Here is a 16649-nt window from a genome sequence, read left to right on the forward strand (position 1 = left end):
TGAGCAGTTACGTAGGCGCTCATTTTACAAGGAGCACTGACCGCTTGCACAAAAGCAGCGCGTTTGGAACAAAGGAAATATGACCCAGCGAGGCGAGTTTTGTCGAGTCACCGCGCGACTGACACAATGGGACAGGGGCTTTCCATCAGTCAGGTGACACACGATGAGAACACTATCTCAGCTTACTTAACTTTATGACCCTAAGAGACGTCCATAAAAGACTGACTGATCACAGGGGGGCAAGGATCCATACTTAACGGGTGAAGGGTGCTCAGATATGAATCACAATCTTATTTACCACCGACTTGTGTACCATCCTGGTGTTCTGCATTATTATTATTATTATTATTATTATTATTATTTATCCTGTCATTGTGGCAAGTCACTCTGGGCAAACATGTCTGCCAGATGAATAAAAATAATAGGATAGGATGGTAATTATTAACTTGGCACAGTCTGAGCGATTTTACCTTTAAATAATCTATTCGTATTGTTGGGAATTTTGTGAAGACGTTCAAGTTAAGTACCCTGCTCAGGGCTATTGTACAATTCCAGAATTCTGTCCACTCAATTTGTAGTCCAGTCCTTAATAGACAAACCAGTAAAGTACTTTTAAAAAGCAATGTAATTTCAAAGTTTTCAAATTTTATTAGCAACACATTTTATTTTCCACATAGTGTAGTACTGACGGTGCCAATCTAGATGAGAACCACCAGATTTAAAAGATTAACAATTTCAGGGAACTTCAATGAATAAAACTATACAAAACAGAAATAAAAAATAAAGAAAATGCACCACAAGCTACTTTACACCTAGGTCTTTCTAACACAGTACAGGTTTCAGTGCAGGTATAGTCATGTGACTGATAGTCATGTGACTGCCCTGGGGAGGGGAGCTCTTAAAACACTGTGTACACACGGTGTAGCAACAGTCATTCCGACTTTCACACGCCTCGGCTGCACGGGCACCTGACATCACAAATAGACAGGGCGGATATCTACCTGTAAACCTGGCAACAGAGATGGCTTAACATGTCAACTCCTAAGCTTTACTCCAATATCACTTTTCACGACGACACCACATTTGAATAAAATAACACAAATATGCACTCTTAAAACTGCGCGGGGGGGGGGCTAGGGTTGAGGTTAGGGTGGCAAATCCCCCCAAAAAACATAGACATAGGTTTGCAGCAAGTTACATTGGTTATACATTTTTTTTTTGGTGGGTCGCACATTACATTTCATATTTTTTCAGTGCATTCACATTCACGTGTATGTGTCAAGATTAACATGTCAGGTCCAACTAGAACAGTGCTGACCAGTACTCAGACCTGTCAGGCTTTTTAGCTTAGTACTGGTGAGGCCCTGTCTGGCTTGCATTGCACACGTATTTCAACAAAACATTTTCTACTCACACAACACTCAACCCACTGTTTAAACGAGTCCGTTCCGTCCCATTGGCTCACTTCACACAGGCAATTACTTCAAGCTCCCAGCTGATTCGCCGAGAAGCTCTCGACAGTCAGGGACGATTACCAATCGTGTGTTTGTGCTTGTCTCCTTGAAATATTATGTCACTGTGATTGGCCCCCACAGCAGGCTGTAATACTCTATTTAAACCCACGGGGGAACCGTAAAAGAGGAGACTAAAATTCAGACTGGTTACTTTAGGTCTACATTTGGACAGTCGTATCACTGTACTGAAGATGCCCAGAGTGCAACTGCATTAGTCAGGACTATAACACGCTACGTGGAAAGCTCGTGTCCGTACGTCTTTCCACAGGTAAAACCACGCGCCTTCCCTGATGTCAAGAGTTAAAGACGAAGCTAGAAGGACGTAACTGAGACAGACCCGGTTTGTAATTAGAGATCCCATTAAACTACACTCGCCCTAGGAGATTTAATAATGCGTCAGGAACAGTATCTCACACTGCATCACGCGAAAGTGTCACGTCCTGGGAAGGATTTTCAAGAATGTTTCGACGGAGAGAACGGGAACACGCGGTACCGCCGTGAAATCAGACTGCCAATGGGACACCGCCAGTCAGCGGTGTTTTAGTACGCACACCTCCTCGCATGCTTGCTGCAGAGATTTATCCCTTTTAAAATGTACGGCGTAGACACTTCTAACGACATGCTGTTTTAAGTCACGGAATATCCATAGATAGTACCTCATTTACGGTGCACCCCTACTTTTTGAACTGAGGACAGCCGATAATCGAAATCCCTGGGTTTACCTGGCCCTCGTGGAACAGCAGTGCACTAAATCAGTACAAAGAAAACTCACATAACAATAAATAACTGAATAAATAAAACACGTTTATACGGTCCAGAAATACCACTTCAGTGCTCGCCGTGGATATTAAACGACAGAATAAAACTGGATCTCTGAACTCTGGATAAACGTTTATGGCACAGCAAAACACAGAGCCCGCCACAATCTCAAAGTAAACCAAACATCAGAAAGTACTGGTGCTGCAGTAATCCAGGCCTGGATAAGAATGTATGCATTTGGCCAAGACACAAACTCCCACTACCAAGGAGTATCCATATATATATATATATATATATATATATCAGTTATACGACTCTGCTTTGCAATAGGTGCAGACTGCGCTAGATATTTTCTTCAACTAACTTAAATTCCCTTTTGTCTTTAGTGGCACACCTTGTATGTAGTGTAATTGACCTAAAATCCTTAGGCTTTCCCTGTGGTTAACAGACCAATCACAGAATCGAGCAGTCACAACACTACATTTCCCAGGTCACACCGCGGACAGGACTCTGTGACACTACGCTACACATTCAGCGTTTGATTGAGAAGGTAGAGTACACAATCCGATCGCTCCTAGGCCTCGGGAAGTCGATCGCTGACCTCAGGACAAGCAAAGGCATTTTCCTGCTCCAAGGCGGTTCGGACGTCCCTGGCTACACTCGACCAACGTCAGACTAAGAGATACGTTAAGCTTCCGTATTTACATCGGTACATTCTGAATCAGATTTATTTTATTATTATTTTTTTTACCCAATAAGAGTTAACCTTTCTGGCCCAACAAAAATATGTACATAAAGAAATATTAAAAATGGCCACACTGAGGCGTGGTAAGTGGCTTAAATGAGAGGAGGCTAAGACCGGGCTGAAAAATACACGAGTGAGACTAACGCTGTGGAGGGGGGGTGGGGGGTCACATGGTCGGTTGGTAAGTGGGTTCTGGCGCAGAGCAGAGGCGATCCCCGGCAGTCAGCTTTCTGGGGGAGGACGGTGCTGGAAGTGAAACGGCCGATGCTGGACTGTCTAGTGTTGGGGGGTGGCTGGTGCCGGTGGGTTGTTAGCGTCGGGGTGCGTTCAGTTTTGGGAGGGGGGAGATGGGGGGTCAGTGGCGGCGCAGCACGGCCTGCAGGTCCTCGGGCAGCGAACCGATGACCATCTGGATGTAGCACTCCAGCTTCTCCAGGACGTCCTCCTTCACAGGGAGCTGCTGTCGTTTGGCCTTCGTCTGGGGGGGGGGGGGGCACACAGAGGCACGCATCAGCGACTCCCCCCACCGCCGGCACGCTCCACAGAACGAGCGAGCGCTCAATCGCAACCTGACATTTAAATTTCAACGGTTTCATTAACCCACCAGCTTCTCCCTCAGTTTGAGCACCAGGTCCACGATCTCCACTTCAGACTTGTCTTTGATCCAGTCCAGCAAGTCCTAGAGAGAGAGGAGGGGAATGAAGTGAAAGGGTTGTGCTTCCCGAGAGGAGCGTGGCAGGTGCTCTTAACCCAGGGGCATTATGGGATGTTGGAGTACTCACCGCCTCGCAGATGACCTCCAGGTGGAGACATTCCAGTTTCTGGGTCATCTCTCTGTGCCGCTGGCGATACCATCCGTCAAAGTTCGGCGACCTGAAGAATCGCCTGAGAAAACCGGCAGAATATTCTAGAAGCCTTCAATTCTTTTACAGTAACGTTCACCCCTAATATGCTCCAAGAGAGACTTTATCAAGTTACTAAGATTTTAAAAGAGTATGGGTGTCAAACTCAGTGAACTCATGTACTTTCTTTTCATTTAATTTTTTATGACAAATTGTATCTTAAGATGAGATCTGCACTCTCAAACATTTAATCTGAAATCCAGGGCTGCTGACAGGGGAAAGATGCCTCATTAAAGATAACTCGCAAAGCAGTTCATATAAGGCCAGCGATCCCATCAGAACATTATTACTTTCACTGAAAGCAGTCTGTGAATTTTGCACCTTAATGCACAGAGACCCTGTAGTACATACTGGGTCCGCTTGCATACCTGTACTAGTGCATACAGCATTGATATGGGCGCATACAGCATTAGTGTGGGCGTATGCAGCACTGGTGTGGGCGTATGCAGCACTGGTATAGGCATATGCAGCACTGGTATAGGCGTATGCAGCACTGGTATGGGCGTATGCAGCACTGGTATAGGCGTATGCAGCACTGGTATGGGCGTATGCAGCACTGGTATAGGTATGGGCGTATGCACCGGGTCTCCTGCATACCTGTACAGGCCGATCCAGTCCCCTTTGAGGACGGAGGTGAGCTGAGGCCCGGCGTGGTCCAGCGTTCCCATGAACTCCTCCTGGCTGAAGGGCCGGATCTGAGGCGGGGTCTGGAACACACAACCTTCCGGTCACTTCCAGCCAGGTAAGGCCGCAACCACCTTTAGGAACTTTGGGCTCATAGTGCATTCCATAGCTGGGACACGCGAGACAAATGTGAGGTTTCAAAATGGCTTCATGCATGCACTGGGTTATGCACAGAGATCACCGTGGAGCTCTACACGTCAGGGTTAGAAGACACAAACACATTAGGAACACACAGGAACATATCTGAATCGGAAAAGACTCGCACACTCTTCATTGGAAGACCAACGTGGTCCAAACGTTAACCATTCTCACAGCTAAATAATTACTTATTTGTTATTGGGAGCATCAAGCGAGAGTGCGAGTCTTTCCTCTCTGGCTCTACACCTCAGAGCCTTTATCAGGCCTACCTTCCATGGGGTCACAGACTTCTGCAGGGGCATCAGGCTGGCTAAGTAGCGCTCCTGAGGATGTAAAGTAGAGAAGTGCGTGAGGTGGGGGTCTCATCTGGAGAAGCCCAAAAGCAGGGGGATAACTTGTGCAAAACCAACATCTGCGACGCGAATTAATCCCGTCCTCCTGGTGGAAACGCTCCAGGGTATCAGTGACAGCACGCTTATGCCAAAGGAGCTTAGACTAGAAGACATGCATCTCCAAACAAGACCAGGAAACAGCATTCAGCAGAAACGGTTCATGTTTTTGAGTTTGAGTGCTTGCTGCATATTAAAGTTTCTCAGACTGTAAGAACAGGTGGAGTTGAATGAGGAATGCTGCAGCAGTCTTCGTGAGGTAAACAGCATCACCTCTTTCCTATTTCACGGTTTTGGGTGAATGTGGGAAATGTAATCACCCCCCCCCCCACCCCCACCCCAGAAAGGTAAATTATTGTTTCTTCCAGTCCCAGACAGCACAGCGGTGATTCTTGCACTTACACACAAAAATGAGAAATCCAGAGAAAAAGAGAAATTGAAAACTAGGAGCATGATACAATGTGAAAAATTGAAAACGGGAGGGGTATGGGGCGATGTGAGAGATGGGATTTTGGCCGTGAAGGGACAGTGTGAATTTGGAGCAATTTCAGGAACAGTGAAGAGTGAATGCAATGGGATACAGGTACAGACGAAGCAGGGGGAATGTTGTTGGGTTCAGGTATAAGAAGGGACAGTGTGAAGGTTATAGGGTTCAGGTACAAGAAGGGACAGTGTGAAGGTTATAGGGTTCAGGTATAGAAGGGACAGTGTGAAGGTTATAGGGTTCAGGTATAGAAGGGACAGTGTGAAGGTTATAGGGTTCAGGTATAGAAGGGACAGTGTGAAGGTTATAGGGTTCAGGTATAGAAGGGACAGTGTGAAGGTTATAGGGTTCAGGTATAGAAGGGACAGTGTGAAGGTTATAGGGTTCAGGTATAGAATGTTCAGGTGACGGTTACAGGGTTCAGGTATAGAAGGGACAGTGTGAAGGTTATAGGGTTCAGGTATAGAATGTTCAGGTGACGGTTACAGGGTTCAGGTATAGAAGGAACAGTGTGAAGGTTATAGGGTTCAGGTATAGAATGTTCAGGTGACGGTTACAGGGTTCAGGTATGGAAGGGACAGTGTGAAGGTTATAGGGTTCAGGTATAGAAGGGACAGTGTGAAGGTTGCAGGGTTCAGGTATAGCAGGGACAGTGTGAAGGTTATAGGGTTCAGGTATAAGAAGGGACAGTGTGAAGGTTATAGGGTTCAGGTATAGAACGTTCCGGTTGAATGTTACGGGGTTCGCGGACAGCGCGGTCCTCACCAGCGGTATGATGAAGCTCTGGGTCAGCTCTAACAGATGTCTCCTCAAGATGGCGCTCTGCGCCTCCGACGGCCTCTTCCTCTGGATCCCCTGAGAGACACGGGGGGGCGCGCGTTCATTTAACGTGAAAAACACCCTCCGAGTAAGGATGAATTACACGTGTGCGTCTGCGTCAGAGAGCGTTCCTACGTACGTACAGGGGGTTCGAACAACACACACTCTCATATTTAAGGACTAGTACGCACAGACATTTTAAATATTATAGAATACATTGGGAAGAGAGGAGGGGGGTGGGGAATGACACTTCATCTTGTCCGAGACTTAATTTTCTCAGGAAGTTTGTAGTGTGGCGGGGAGGTAAGAGCATTACCCCCCCGGCAGCACACCTCATTGGGCTCAGTGCGTAACGCGCTCCATACTTCACCACTGAAGGTACGGCACCCTCAGTCACGTCCGCTCAAAAGACCGTTAATCTTGTTCCCGGGCAACACTTTCGGTTCACCTCGTTAAACCCAATTCACCGACAGCATCCGTAACTGACAGTCTGGCCGAGGAGACCTGCTCCCCCGGATATCAGGTGACTGCAGCTCACAAACAGACCCCCCCCCCCAAAAAAAAACATCCGTAACTGACAGTCTGGCCGAGGAGACCAGCTCCCCTGGCTGTCAGGTGACTGCAGCTCACAAACAGACCACCCCCCCCTCCCCCAAAAAAAAACATCCGTAGCTGACAGTCTGGCTGAAGAGACCTGCTCCCCCAGCTGTCAGGTGACTGCTGCTCACAAACAGACCAGATGTTGTTCCCCCCCCCCACGCTGGCAAACTTACTTTTAAAAGCCTCTTAATGAGGGCCTTGTCTTTATGAAGAAAGGTTTTGTACGCAGTGTAAACACCTGTGGGAAGGGCAGGAAGAAAAAAGAGAGGGAGTATTTTTAAAAATGACATTGTTGCTGCTGGAACTAAACACTCAGTTGGGGAGGGGGCCTGGTGTTGCAAACGTGAGCAACATCCTTCACATCACATCCTCCGCCATGTAGAGAACATAATGACTAAATTAAAGCTACTTATGTTGCCCTGGGTAGACGTAACCTGCTAAGGAAATAACGTATTACGAATCGTAAGGCATGTTTGTCCTAAAATTTTTGCAGCTTTTCGCCATTTAACTTGCAATTTCAAGACTGGCCACAAGAGGTCTCTTCTTTTTGGTGCTCCTCAATAGAAAACCCACCATTAACTATTTAGCCCACAGAATTTCAGGATGCCCAAAAATAACAAACTGATGGTAGATCAAGATAAAGAAAGCCATATTTTAAGCAGGCATGCATTGGCATGTTGGCAGTAGGTTATGGCCAGGTTAATAATGCATTCTCCTTACCACTTCTTTTTTAAATGAGTAGTTTTTTTGTATTACACTGCCATTGGGAAAGCAGTGAGATTTGCGACTTACCTGGTTTTGTGTCGAGCGTTTTCAGCTTGGCCAGTTTCTTCACTTTGACTTGTTTTGGCAGATCACCTTTAAATGGAGGCACAGTTGTGAGGGAAACCGCACTGAGACTAAACAGCAGCATAGGGAAAAAGATTAGCCGCGTCTGGCCTCAGAAAGCACTCCACAGCCTGGGGCTAACAGACGGAAAACCGGAGTTCCTGATTAAATTAACTTTTATAATTAATCTGATTAATTACCCATACTTAGAACTGAGCAAGAACATTTTTTTTGCTACTTTGCTTATCGCAAATAAGCGAAACGCACGGTCGCCATAGCGATGTTTAAATTCACGGCCCGCTGCAGAAGCTCCCCAGGAACGCTCACTGGCCACTCGCCCCGACCTACCCGACATCTTCAGGTCCCCCAGGCGGACGATGTGGGGCCAGTGCTGGAAGGTTTTGATGAAGAACGGGTTGGTGACCCCGAGGATCACGTTGGGCCTGCGACACAGGACAGCCAAGGTCAGGCAGGGGTCAGAGGTCAAAATCTATTAAACCAGAGGTCCTCAGTCTTATCCAGAAAGGTCGGTGTCAGTTTACCGCGGTTGCACACCTGTTCATACACCAACAGTTTGCTAAGACCTGATTTATAATCATGTAACTGTGTTGATGCTGCACAGGACCTTGGATGTAGTAAATCAGGTGGTAGCCTTGGCTAGAAGAAGAGGCACTGCACCACAGCGTGGACCTTAGGATAAGATGTGGACCTGCCCTATAAAAATGCCACCGTGGGATAACGCACCCACAAGGGCCAGCTAAGAACAGGGCCAGGGTGAGACACTAGGCCCAGCTAAGACAGGCAGGTGAGACACTAGGCCCAGCTAAGACAGGCAGGTGAGACACTAGGCCCAGCTAAGACAGGCAGGTGAGACGCTAGGCCCAGCTAAGACAGGCAGGTGAGACACTAGGCCCAGCTAAGACAGGCAGGTGAGACACTAGGCCCAGCTACGACAGGCAGGTGAGACACCAGGCCCAGCTACGACAGGCAGGTGAGACACCAGGCCCAGCTACGACAGGCAGGTGAGACACTAGGCCCAGCTACGACAGGCAGGTGAGACACCAGGCCCAGCTACGACAGGCAGGTGAGACACCAGGCCCAGCTACGACAGGCAGACGAGCGGCTCCACTCACGGGGCCTGAGTCCTGGAGGTGTACTCCTTAAACTCGCTGTCGTGGATGGTGAAGTACGGCCGGTGGTCACAGCAGTACCTCAGCGGGGAGATGGAGCTGGACATGGGGAGGGAAAAAGAGGGTTCAAAACTAGCATTATAAATATGTACATACAACAGTAGTACTTTACTGCCCTGATACCCAGAGATGGAAAGTTCACGGGTCAGAAAGTAAACATCCTGCCTTGTCAGAGGCCCAGTGTTACACCCAGCTATGTTTCTGCTCTCATTGCATCATCTTTGCCCACCACAAGCTTCTATTTGCACGCATCATCTCTTTGAATTATTTATTGCCATATGCACCTCATAATCTTCTACACTGCGCTCATACACTTCATTCATGTTACTATGCATATACCAGTTACTATGACGATACCGGACTTTTTCTTTTTCCCCACTGATATGTATATTTCCTTATCATTTTTATTTATATATTGTTTTTATTTTAAAGCTACTGCAACACTACAGTCTCCTTATGGTATGAATAATGTAGCGTTGGTCAGTTGCTCTGGACAAGGCTGTGAGCCAAAGACTGTAAAACAACTTTATGTTGCGTATTAGACACATATACACGGTGCTCCGGAAACAACGAATAGGACGAACCTTTAGACGAGACAGTACTACTGCAGAGTGCCTCTTGCAGAACGAGACACAAAAACACACAGACCCACAGACGCAGAGAACACTGTGCCCCACAGCACTACGACAACGCTCTGTTTCTGAGATTTGTTTCCCTGAATATTCGAGCATTTATTTATTTTTATTTATTTATTTATTTTTGAAGAATTTGCTTGCGCGTGCGGACGGCGGGTCGGAGGTGTAAATAAATCCGCGCGGCGTGCCGGGTCACGGGTCGTGTTGACAGTACAGTTAATCCCGACGGCGAGCGCCGCAGAGAACGAGGCGTGCCCGTCTCCGGCCGGCCCCCCGCGGTTCTGAGAAAAGTCCCCTGTGCAAACAGCCCTGATTGCCCCACCTGACCAGGGCCAGCACCGTTTCCGAGGAGACGGTCGGAGAGGGCGCCATGACGACCACCGGCTCTCCCAGCAACATCAGCTCCCAGAGCATCTGGATGTGGATCAGCACGGACTGGAAACACCTGGGGGAGGTAAGGACCGAGTCACCTGGTAACCCTGGTAACAGCGCTCACCTGTAGCCTTGCGACCCTTTCTGACAAGGGGGGGGGGGGGAATGGGGGGTTGATCTTTCTGAAAGTCAGTGGAAGACAAAACAATAACAAGGAAGTCCGACTGCTTGCACACAAACACGTGCAGAGAAGGTGTCCAGTTTCAGTGCCTGGGAGCGCGTTCTAGGAAAGAGCAGCCAGGCCACTTAACTGCAATTTGAAACACGCACTCCATATTTCATTGTAGAGATCAAGAGCTATTTCGCTGCTCTCTTTGACAAACAACAACAGTCAGCGCTGGTTCATGCAAGTTCACCGTACACCACATTGCCTCAGGAATGACACATTTGATCTTTTCCAGTCCCTTCTGGTATATTACTGGCCTATTAAACCAACCACTTCAAAGTGATATTGTGCAAATTTGGGCTAAGTCTGAGGCAATATGTAATTCTAATTATTTCATTTCCACACAGAGGGACCTCTGTGAACGGGCTCCAATGCAGTGCTGTGGAGCATGTGGGATCAGAGCTGTGTTCGTACCCACAGCCCACAGGAGTGCACGGGGGCTAAACTGCAGTCAATAAAACCCATCGGATTTGAGCGATGGTGTGAGGGACCGAGGCCAAGAGCCGATCAGAGAAACGGCAGCCAGACGGGGGTGTGGGGGGGGGGCAAGGGCTTCCCCCAGGTTCCGGCAGAACACCCAGGAACAAACTGCTGCCGTGAGCGACCCACGAACGCACCTGGACAAAGAACGGTACCCCCCGCCCCCCGCGCGCGGTACTCACTTAAACAGGTCCAGCTCGTGCACCGTGGGCAGCACCATCGGGGCGGGCAGAAGGTTCTGGAAGCCAACATAAAGACAGAGCGCTCGACACAGCTCAACCTCCGATACGCAAATCGAGCGACTTTAAAAGCGACGTGAAAAGATTTTAAGATCAGTTTTAAGTCATATGCTTAGGGTACTGTAGCCTTACTTTTTTTTTATTTTTAAATGGGTTGCTCTCATTTTGCCGCTACAGACAGACAAAATATAAGCCTGAACTTCAGCGGTTATCCACCTGCTGTCTGTGCAGACACTCCGAGTTTAGCAGTCATTAGCCAATCGGGACAGACGTGCCTATTTACAGAGCGGCGTCGGCGCGAAGTGCCAGTATGAGTCTGCTGCGGATCAGGGCGGAGGAAGCGAAACGAGGATGGAGAAGCAAGACTGATGACACTGTAATACAGTGTCCTGCTGATTTACTGATGGGCTTCATCCTTTAAGCCCTGCAATTTATCTTCAGACGGCAGGGCGAAGACACCGTAGAGCAGGTCACTCGTTTTAAATCAACCTCCTCGCCGCAGAACTATTAGTGGGCGTTTACTGACGCGGCGTCTAATGCACTACGCTGAGACGGACATCAGCTGTAAGCACCAGCAAACAAGCGTCATGCTGTCATTCGTTTGTGACTGACTAAGCGGTAAGTGAACGGCTAATTGACGTAAGATTGCCTGACTCTTGGCTAAAAACAGAGGCTCTGCAATGCAAAATGACAACCTGACATTTCCGCCAGGCCCTAGCTACAGGCCTTGTTGAGATATAATGAGATATTAATCAAACAGTAACAAGTGCTGTTGCTTTTCAAAGACATATCTTTGAATAGAGACTGAACTCAAAATCTACCTGAAAAGCTATAGTGGCATTAGGGAAACTCCCTAACAGTGCAGACCTGAACCTGGGACCATTATATTGCAGGCTTTACTGCTTGGTCATGTGACTGCACTCTAAAACTTTGTAATTAACCTAAATTATTTCAGAAAGTGTCAACAGTAGAAGAGGACATTCTGTCAGACTATTCTATCAGACCAGAAATGGACATCCAGTATCCAATAAAATAAGGCAATTGTTACTGATAAACACACACACCTCCTTCGGTGACTGCTTCAGAGGGCTTCCTCCTGGCTTGTCGTGTTTTGAAGGGATCCTGACCTGCGAAATGGAACGGAGAGCCCTATTTCTGTTTCCATTTCACAGTCCCATCACACCAAATGAATTTTCAACAATGTCTAACCCCATTCTGAGGCACGTCTGCTTCCCAAAGGCAATACGGTTCATCCTTAGTTTCTCAGTGACAAAACTTTCAACATCACCCAGGAGCCGGGGGAGGGGAAGCACTACTTTAAAACAGTCCACTCAAAAGGTCGCATAAAAACAAATTGGTGCTAAAATAAATTACAAGTTTTTACACCATACCTGCACGCCTCTCAAGAATATGAGGATGGAACAGCATTAACACTGTGAGCTGGTGGCTCCAGTTTCTCCATTACAAACCTTGCAGAGGGCTCTACAGTGCTCCCATTTTGAGAGCAATTGCTCCCGAAAATTCATGTGTGCTAACTGCAAAAATAATTCAGGAGCACATCTACCAACTGGCATGCATTAGTGTGCTCCTAGATTTTTCAGCTTAGATGCACATTTGCTCCTTCTTAAAATGTTAGCATAGAGCCCTGGCCTACTTACAGCCGTGCCAGTATCACAGAACCTCTATAACGTGGGTCTGTCTATACAAACACCAACTTCACCGTCACAGCGAAGGGCTGCAGTGTCTATGAATAGCTGAGGAAGTGAAATTCGGGATTATCTGAAGCTCACAGGCACACCTCAGCCCGTGGGCAAGTCGTGAGGTTCAAACAGTGGCTGATGTTGGGCTCTGAGCTTACCTGCATCACCACCCCCATGATGGGCAGGTTGAGGGTCTGGCCGGGCACAGGTGAGGGCCACTGGTCAATCTCATTACAGACTGCAGGGGAAAGACAGTCGAAAAAAAGCTGTGACAGACCTGCTTATGACTTAACAGAAGACAAACAGCCTGCCTCAGTGCTTGACTGTATACACTTTATAAATCTGGATATTTTACTGAATCGTTTAAGACCTTAATTTCCCAACCTAACCCTGTGAGAACAAGCTCTGCACTTTACCATCACCGATATAGGGCAATCAATGCCACCCGCCAGGACTAAGGTTAAAAAAAAAACAGCCAATGAGTACTTTAGCACACCCTGGCCCTTCCCACAGACTTGTGACATGACAATGCACGAACCCATGGGCGTATAACTGAAATTTGGTTAAGTGCGGCACTTTCCTTACTGCATGCAGGATGCAATTATCTCTACTAGGCAAAATAAACAGAAGGCTAATTAATGATGAACTGAAGATGGTGTTCTGCCTCACCAGCTTCCAGACAAGGCTCCAGCTTCTCGAAATACTCAGGGGCTACCAGCTTCAGCAGGGACTGGAAGAGGTTGACATAGGGCAACCTGGACACCAGGACCAAGGACTAGAAAGACGGAGAAACAACAATAAAAGAAAGGCCATTGAGGGACAAAGAGAGAAGACAAGAGGAAACAGAGGTAAATATCAACATCTAAACATCATCAGTTGCTAGATTTCGGAAAAAGTACTCGCACTCAAACCGTGAAACACCGACAGCTAAACAACAGCTGGGTCCCGGAGTATTTTCCACAGGGGATTAAATGAATCATGTGGTCGCTCGGGGCCCCCGGCCAAATGTGTAACAGAAATCCCCGCTCATCTCTCTGCTCCCCAGGCGAGCTGCTGACACACTTCCATCATCAATAACACATAGACACATGTCCCTCGGGTTGCCAAGAGCAACGGTGTTGCATTACTGGGAGGGCAAGTACATCATACCAGAAACTCACGGCGAGTTCGTTCTGCCGTGCGTACCTTTTGGAAGTACCCTCTCTTCACGGAACCATCCTTGACCTGTCTGAAGTACACATATCCATAGTAATGGGCTGGCTCTCTCTAATAATAAAAAAGAAAAGACAAGGACGTTAGAACAGTCATGCACAGTCAAGTGTGTGAGGCCTCTATGCATTCACGAGCCCACTGTAGCTGGGTCAGTGACTAAGAACACTCTGCATGAGACTGCATAGCTTAAAAATAGTGCACTATGGGCCTGATTCAAATACACAAACAGTAGGTTAAATACCTTGTCTTCACCACCATATTTGCTGGTTCGTACAAGGCGATTTACACCTTATATTCAACTTATGAATGAATGCAGTTGAATGCATATTAGAGCGATTCGGGTTGGGTTCCTTACAGAAATGTATGGCAGTTGAGGCAAAAATCAAACCCTGGTATCCAGTTAAATCCTTCGACCACTTCACCTCATAAATATTTATGCTGTGGTCCTCACCTGTAGTGTACCTGGGGCGTCTCTGTTGTACGCATCATCATCTCTGAACCAGGAAGCCTTCTGGCCAACCGACTGCCGCACTCTGAAGCTGAACTGAGTATCGCCAAGGCAACCTGGTAAACAATCACAGTCAATCAGCAGACCCTTTTATCTACAATGACTTAAAATATAGGACAAGTGCATTCACCTGATTGAAATGAGCAACAGTGCCAGACTTGGACAACAACATTCCCAGACTGGCAAGTAAAGATGTAACATCATAAAAGCACCAATGCAAGTTAACTAGGCTAGGTACTCATTTTAAATACATACAGACTTAACTGTCCATAACATGAGAAGAGAAACATAAAACCATAAACAATATAACCTAAAGCCATAAAAGTACCGCAAACTAAATTAGCACAAAATGGGGCGAAAAAAAGTGATGGATTTGCGAATGGGAGGGGAACCAAGGTGCAGTCTGAAGAGGTGGGTCTTCATAGCAAATAGCAAATGGTCAAAATAGCAAATGATTCTGCTGACCTGACTACTTTGGGAAGTGTGTTCCACCACTGTGGAGCTAGTACATATGGGCATTGTAAATGGGACACAGAAGACACCAGTGAAGCCATTATGCTATATGACATCCTAACGGTGACATTACTGCGCCACTGCAACCTGGTTTAATGCACTGTCAGGTAGGTTGAACAGGCACATTCATTAAAAACAAATACCACAGAAGACAAACATTGTGACTTTCTAAGCCAAGCCAAAAGTAAATCATATGTATATTTCAATTTCAAATGAATACAAACGCAAACCACAATTACAGTACAGCGTAACTGACACATCACTTCATTAGGCAAACAGTTCTCACCCTCTCTGCATGCTTCACTTACCAGAGTAAGAATCCGGAAAGGACAAATAGCAGATGCTTGTTTTCTGTGGGACAAACGTAGGAGGAAATATAACAACAGCCACAACCTTGTAACAAAATACATGGCTAGGAAAAAAAACTGCAAACTATAACATCACTCCAGCAGCTGACTTAATAAATAAGAACTTTGCTTACCTCTTTCTCTGTGAGTTTTACGTCGTGGGGATACACCAGCTGGAATAGACAACACACAGAGCACCGAGTAACTCACACGGGTCTGTAACGGGGGTAATTACACCGACGTATTTTACTAGCCATATGTAGTTGCATCTTGGTGACAGGACACCTTTCAGAGTAGTTTAGCTAGGCTGTGTTTGACTCCAGAATACATGGTTATTAATCACAATAAACAAGGAATGATGTATAGCACAGTCATTTATTCAACACTGCCTTGTCAACGATATTATTAAAACATAATTAGCTAAATTGGTAAACAGCAAGCAAACCCGATTCTGCACAGCTAGCAAGCTAAGTGTTAGCTACGGTGTACCTCAATGGCTTGCCCCAGCTCCAGGTCGAATGTAACGACGCAAACACATTCCAGCCAAGAGGAGAAGCGGGCCCACGGTAGACGCGAGGCGATGTTTTCAGCCCCTTTCTCCGTTTTGCCATAGCCTTGTGTTTCGGTGGTGTCAAACGGGTCCATCACGTCTCAGAGAGCCATTTCCTCATCGTCCAGAATGTTTGCGCTGTCGAAGCACTTGGTCGTGATGAAGGGGGGAAAATTACAGCGCCATCCAGCGAGGACGACTAACAAACAACAGTACCCTAAATTAAAATTCCAGAACGTTACGACTCATGTTAAGAGCAATAGTTCTTTAAAATGACTATACATTAATCTCACTGGCCACATCATGTTTTACACCGTCAGATGTCTCCTAATATAATATTGTCTTTTTTGTTTTCATTTGTTTCAAGATTTTATGATATGTTTTCCATTTAGAAAAAATATTGTTGGAACCTAATGCTGGCTAATTTCTCTTATGTAGGGACGAGTGAAGTAATAACAAAGGCCAGAATAACCTATAGCTTGTTGACTATCGTTGGAGTAAAACGTGCATGAAATAAAGTTATATTTCGTGTGTGATATTCCTATATTCCTCATTGAAATGTTATTGTATTATTCACAGTATGTCTTAATTTAATATACCTCAATGACTATATAACATTTTAGCAGATTAGAGTTAAGTAACAACAGTAGAGGCAAGTTAAAATCCCATTAGAAATCTTCCAGGATATGTGTATGTTCAAGTAATCGCCTACTGGATGTAAATATGTTTTCCCTCATTTTAGACATAGGCTAATATCCACGTGATTTTAAACAATATGCAGAAATTAAATAAACGCGTATAAAAAATAAAGAGTG

General features: G+C 46.4%; 1 protein-coding gene across 1 annotated transcript; it reads right to left on the minus strand.

The window, feature by feature from the left end:
- Positions 1 to 625: 625 nt before the first annotated feature.
- dennd6b (DENN/MADD domain containing 6B) lies at positions 626 to 16035 on the minus strand. Its single transcript, XM_064342489.1, has 20 exons — positions 15774 to 16035; positions 15419 to 15457; positions 15246 to 15288; positions 14368 to 14480; positions 13890 to 13970; positions 13374 to 13479; positions 12863 to 12942; positions 12069 to 12131; positions 10948 to 11003; positions 10010 to 10132; positions 8996 to 9091; positions 8211 to 8305; positions 7827 to 7892; positions 7208 to 7272; positions 6381 to 6470; positions 5012 to 5065; positions 4518 to 4627; positions 3801 to 3903; positions 3623 to 3697; positions 626 to 3496 (listed from the first exon to the last, which is right to left on the minus strand). The coding sequence occupies exons 1-20, from the start codon at positions 15927 to 15929 to the stop codon at positions 3374 to 3376; spliced, it is 1737 nt and encodes a 578-aa protein (XP_064198559.1). The 5' UTR covers positions 15930 to 16035; the 3' UTR covers positions 626 to 3373.
- Between the last annotated feature and the right edge of the window lie 614 nt (positions 16036 to 16649).

The sequence above is a fragment of the Anguilla rostrata genome, chromosome 7 (assembly GCF_018555375.3).
Source record: "Anguilla rostrata isolate EN2019 chromosome 7, ASM1855537v3, whole genome shotgun sequence".
In the NCBI taxonomy this organism is placed as follows: domain Eukaryota; kingdom Metazoa; phylum Chordata; class Actinopteri; order Anguilliformes; family Anguillidae; genus Anguilla; species Anguilla rostrata.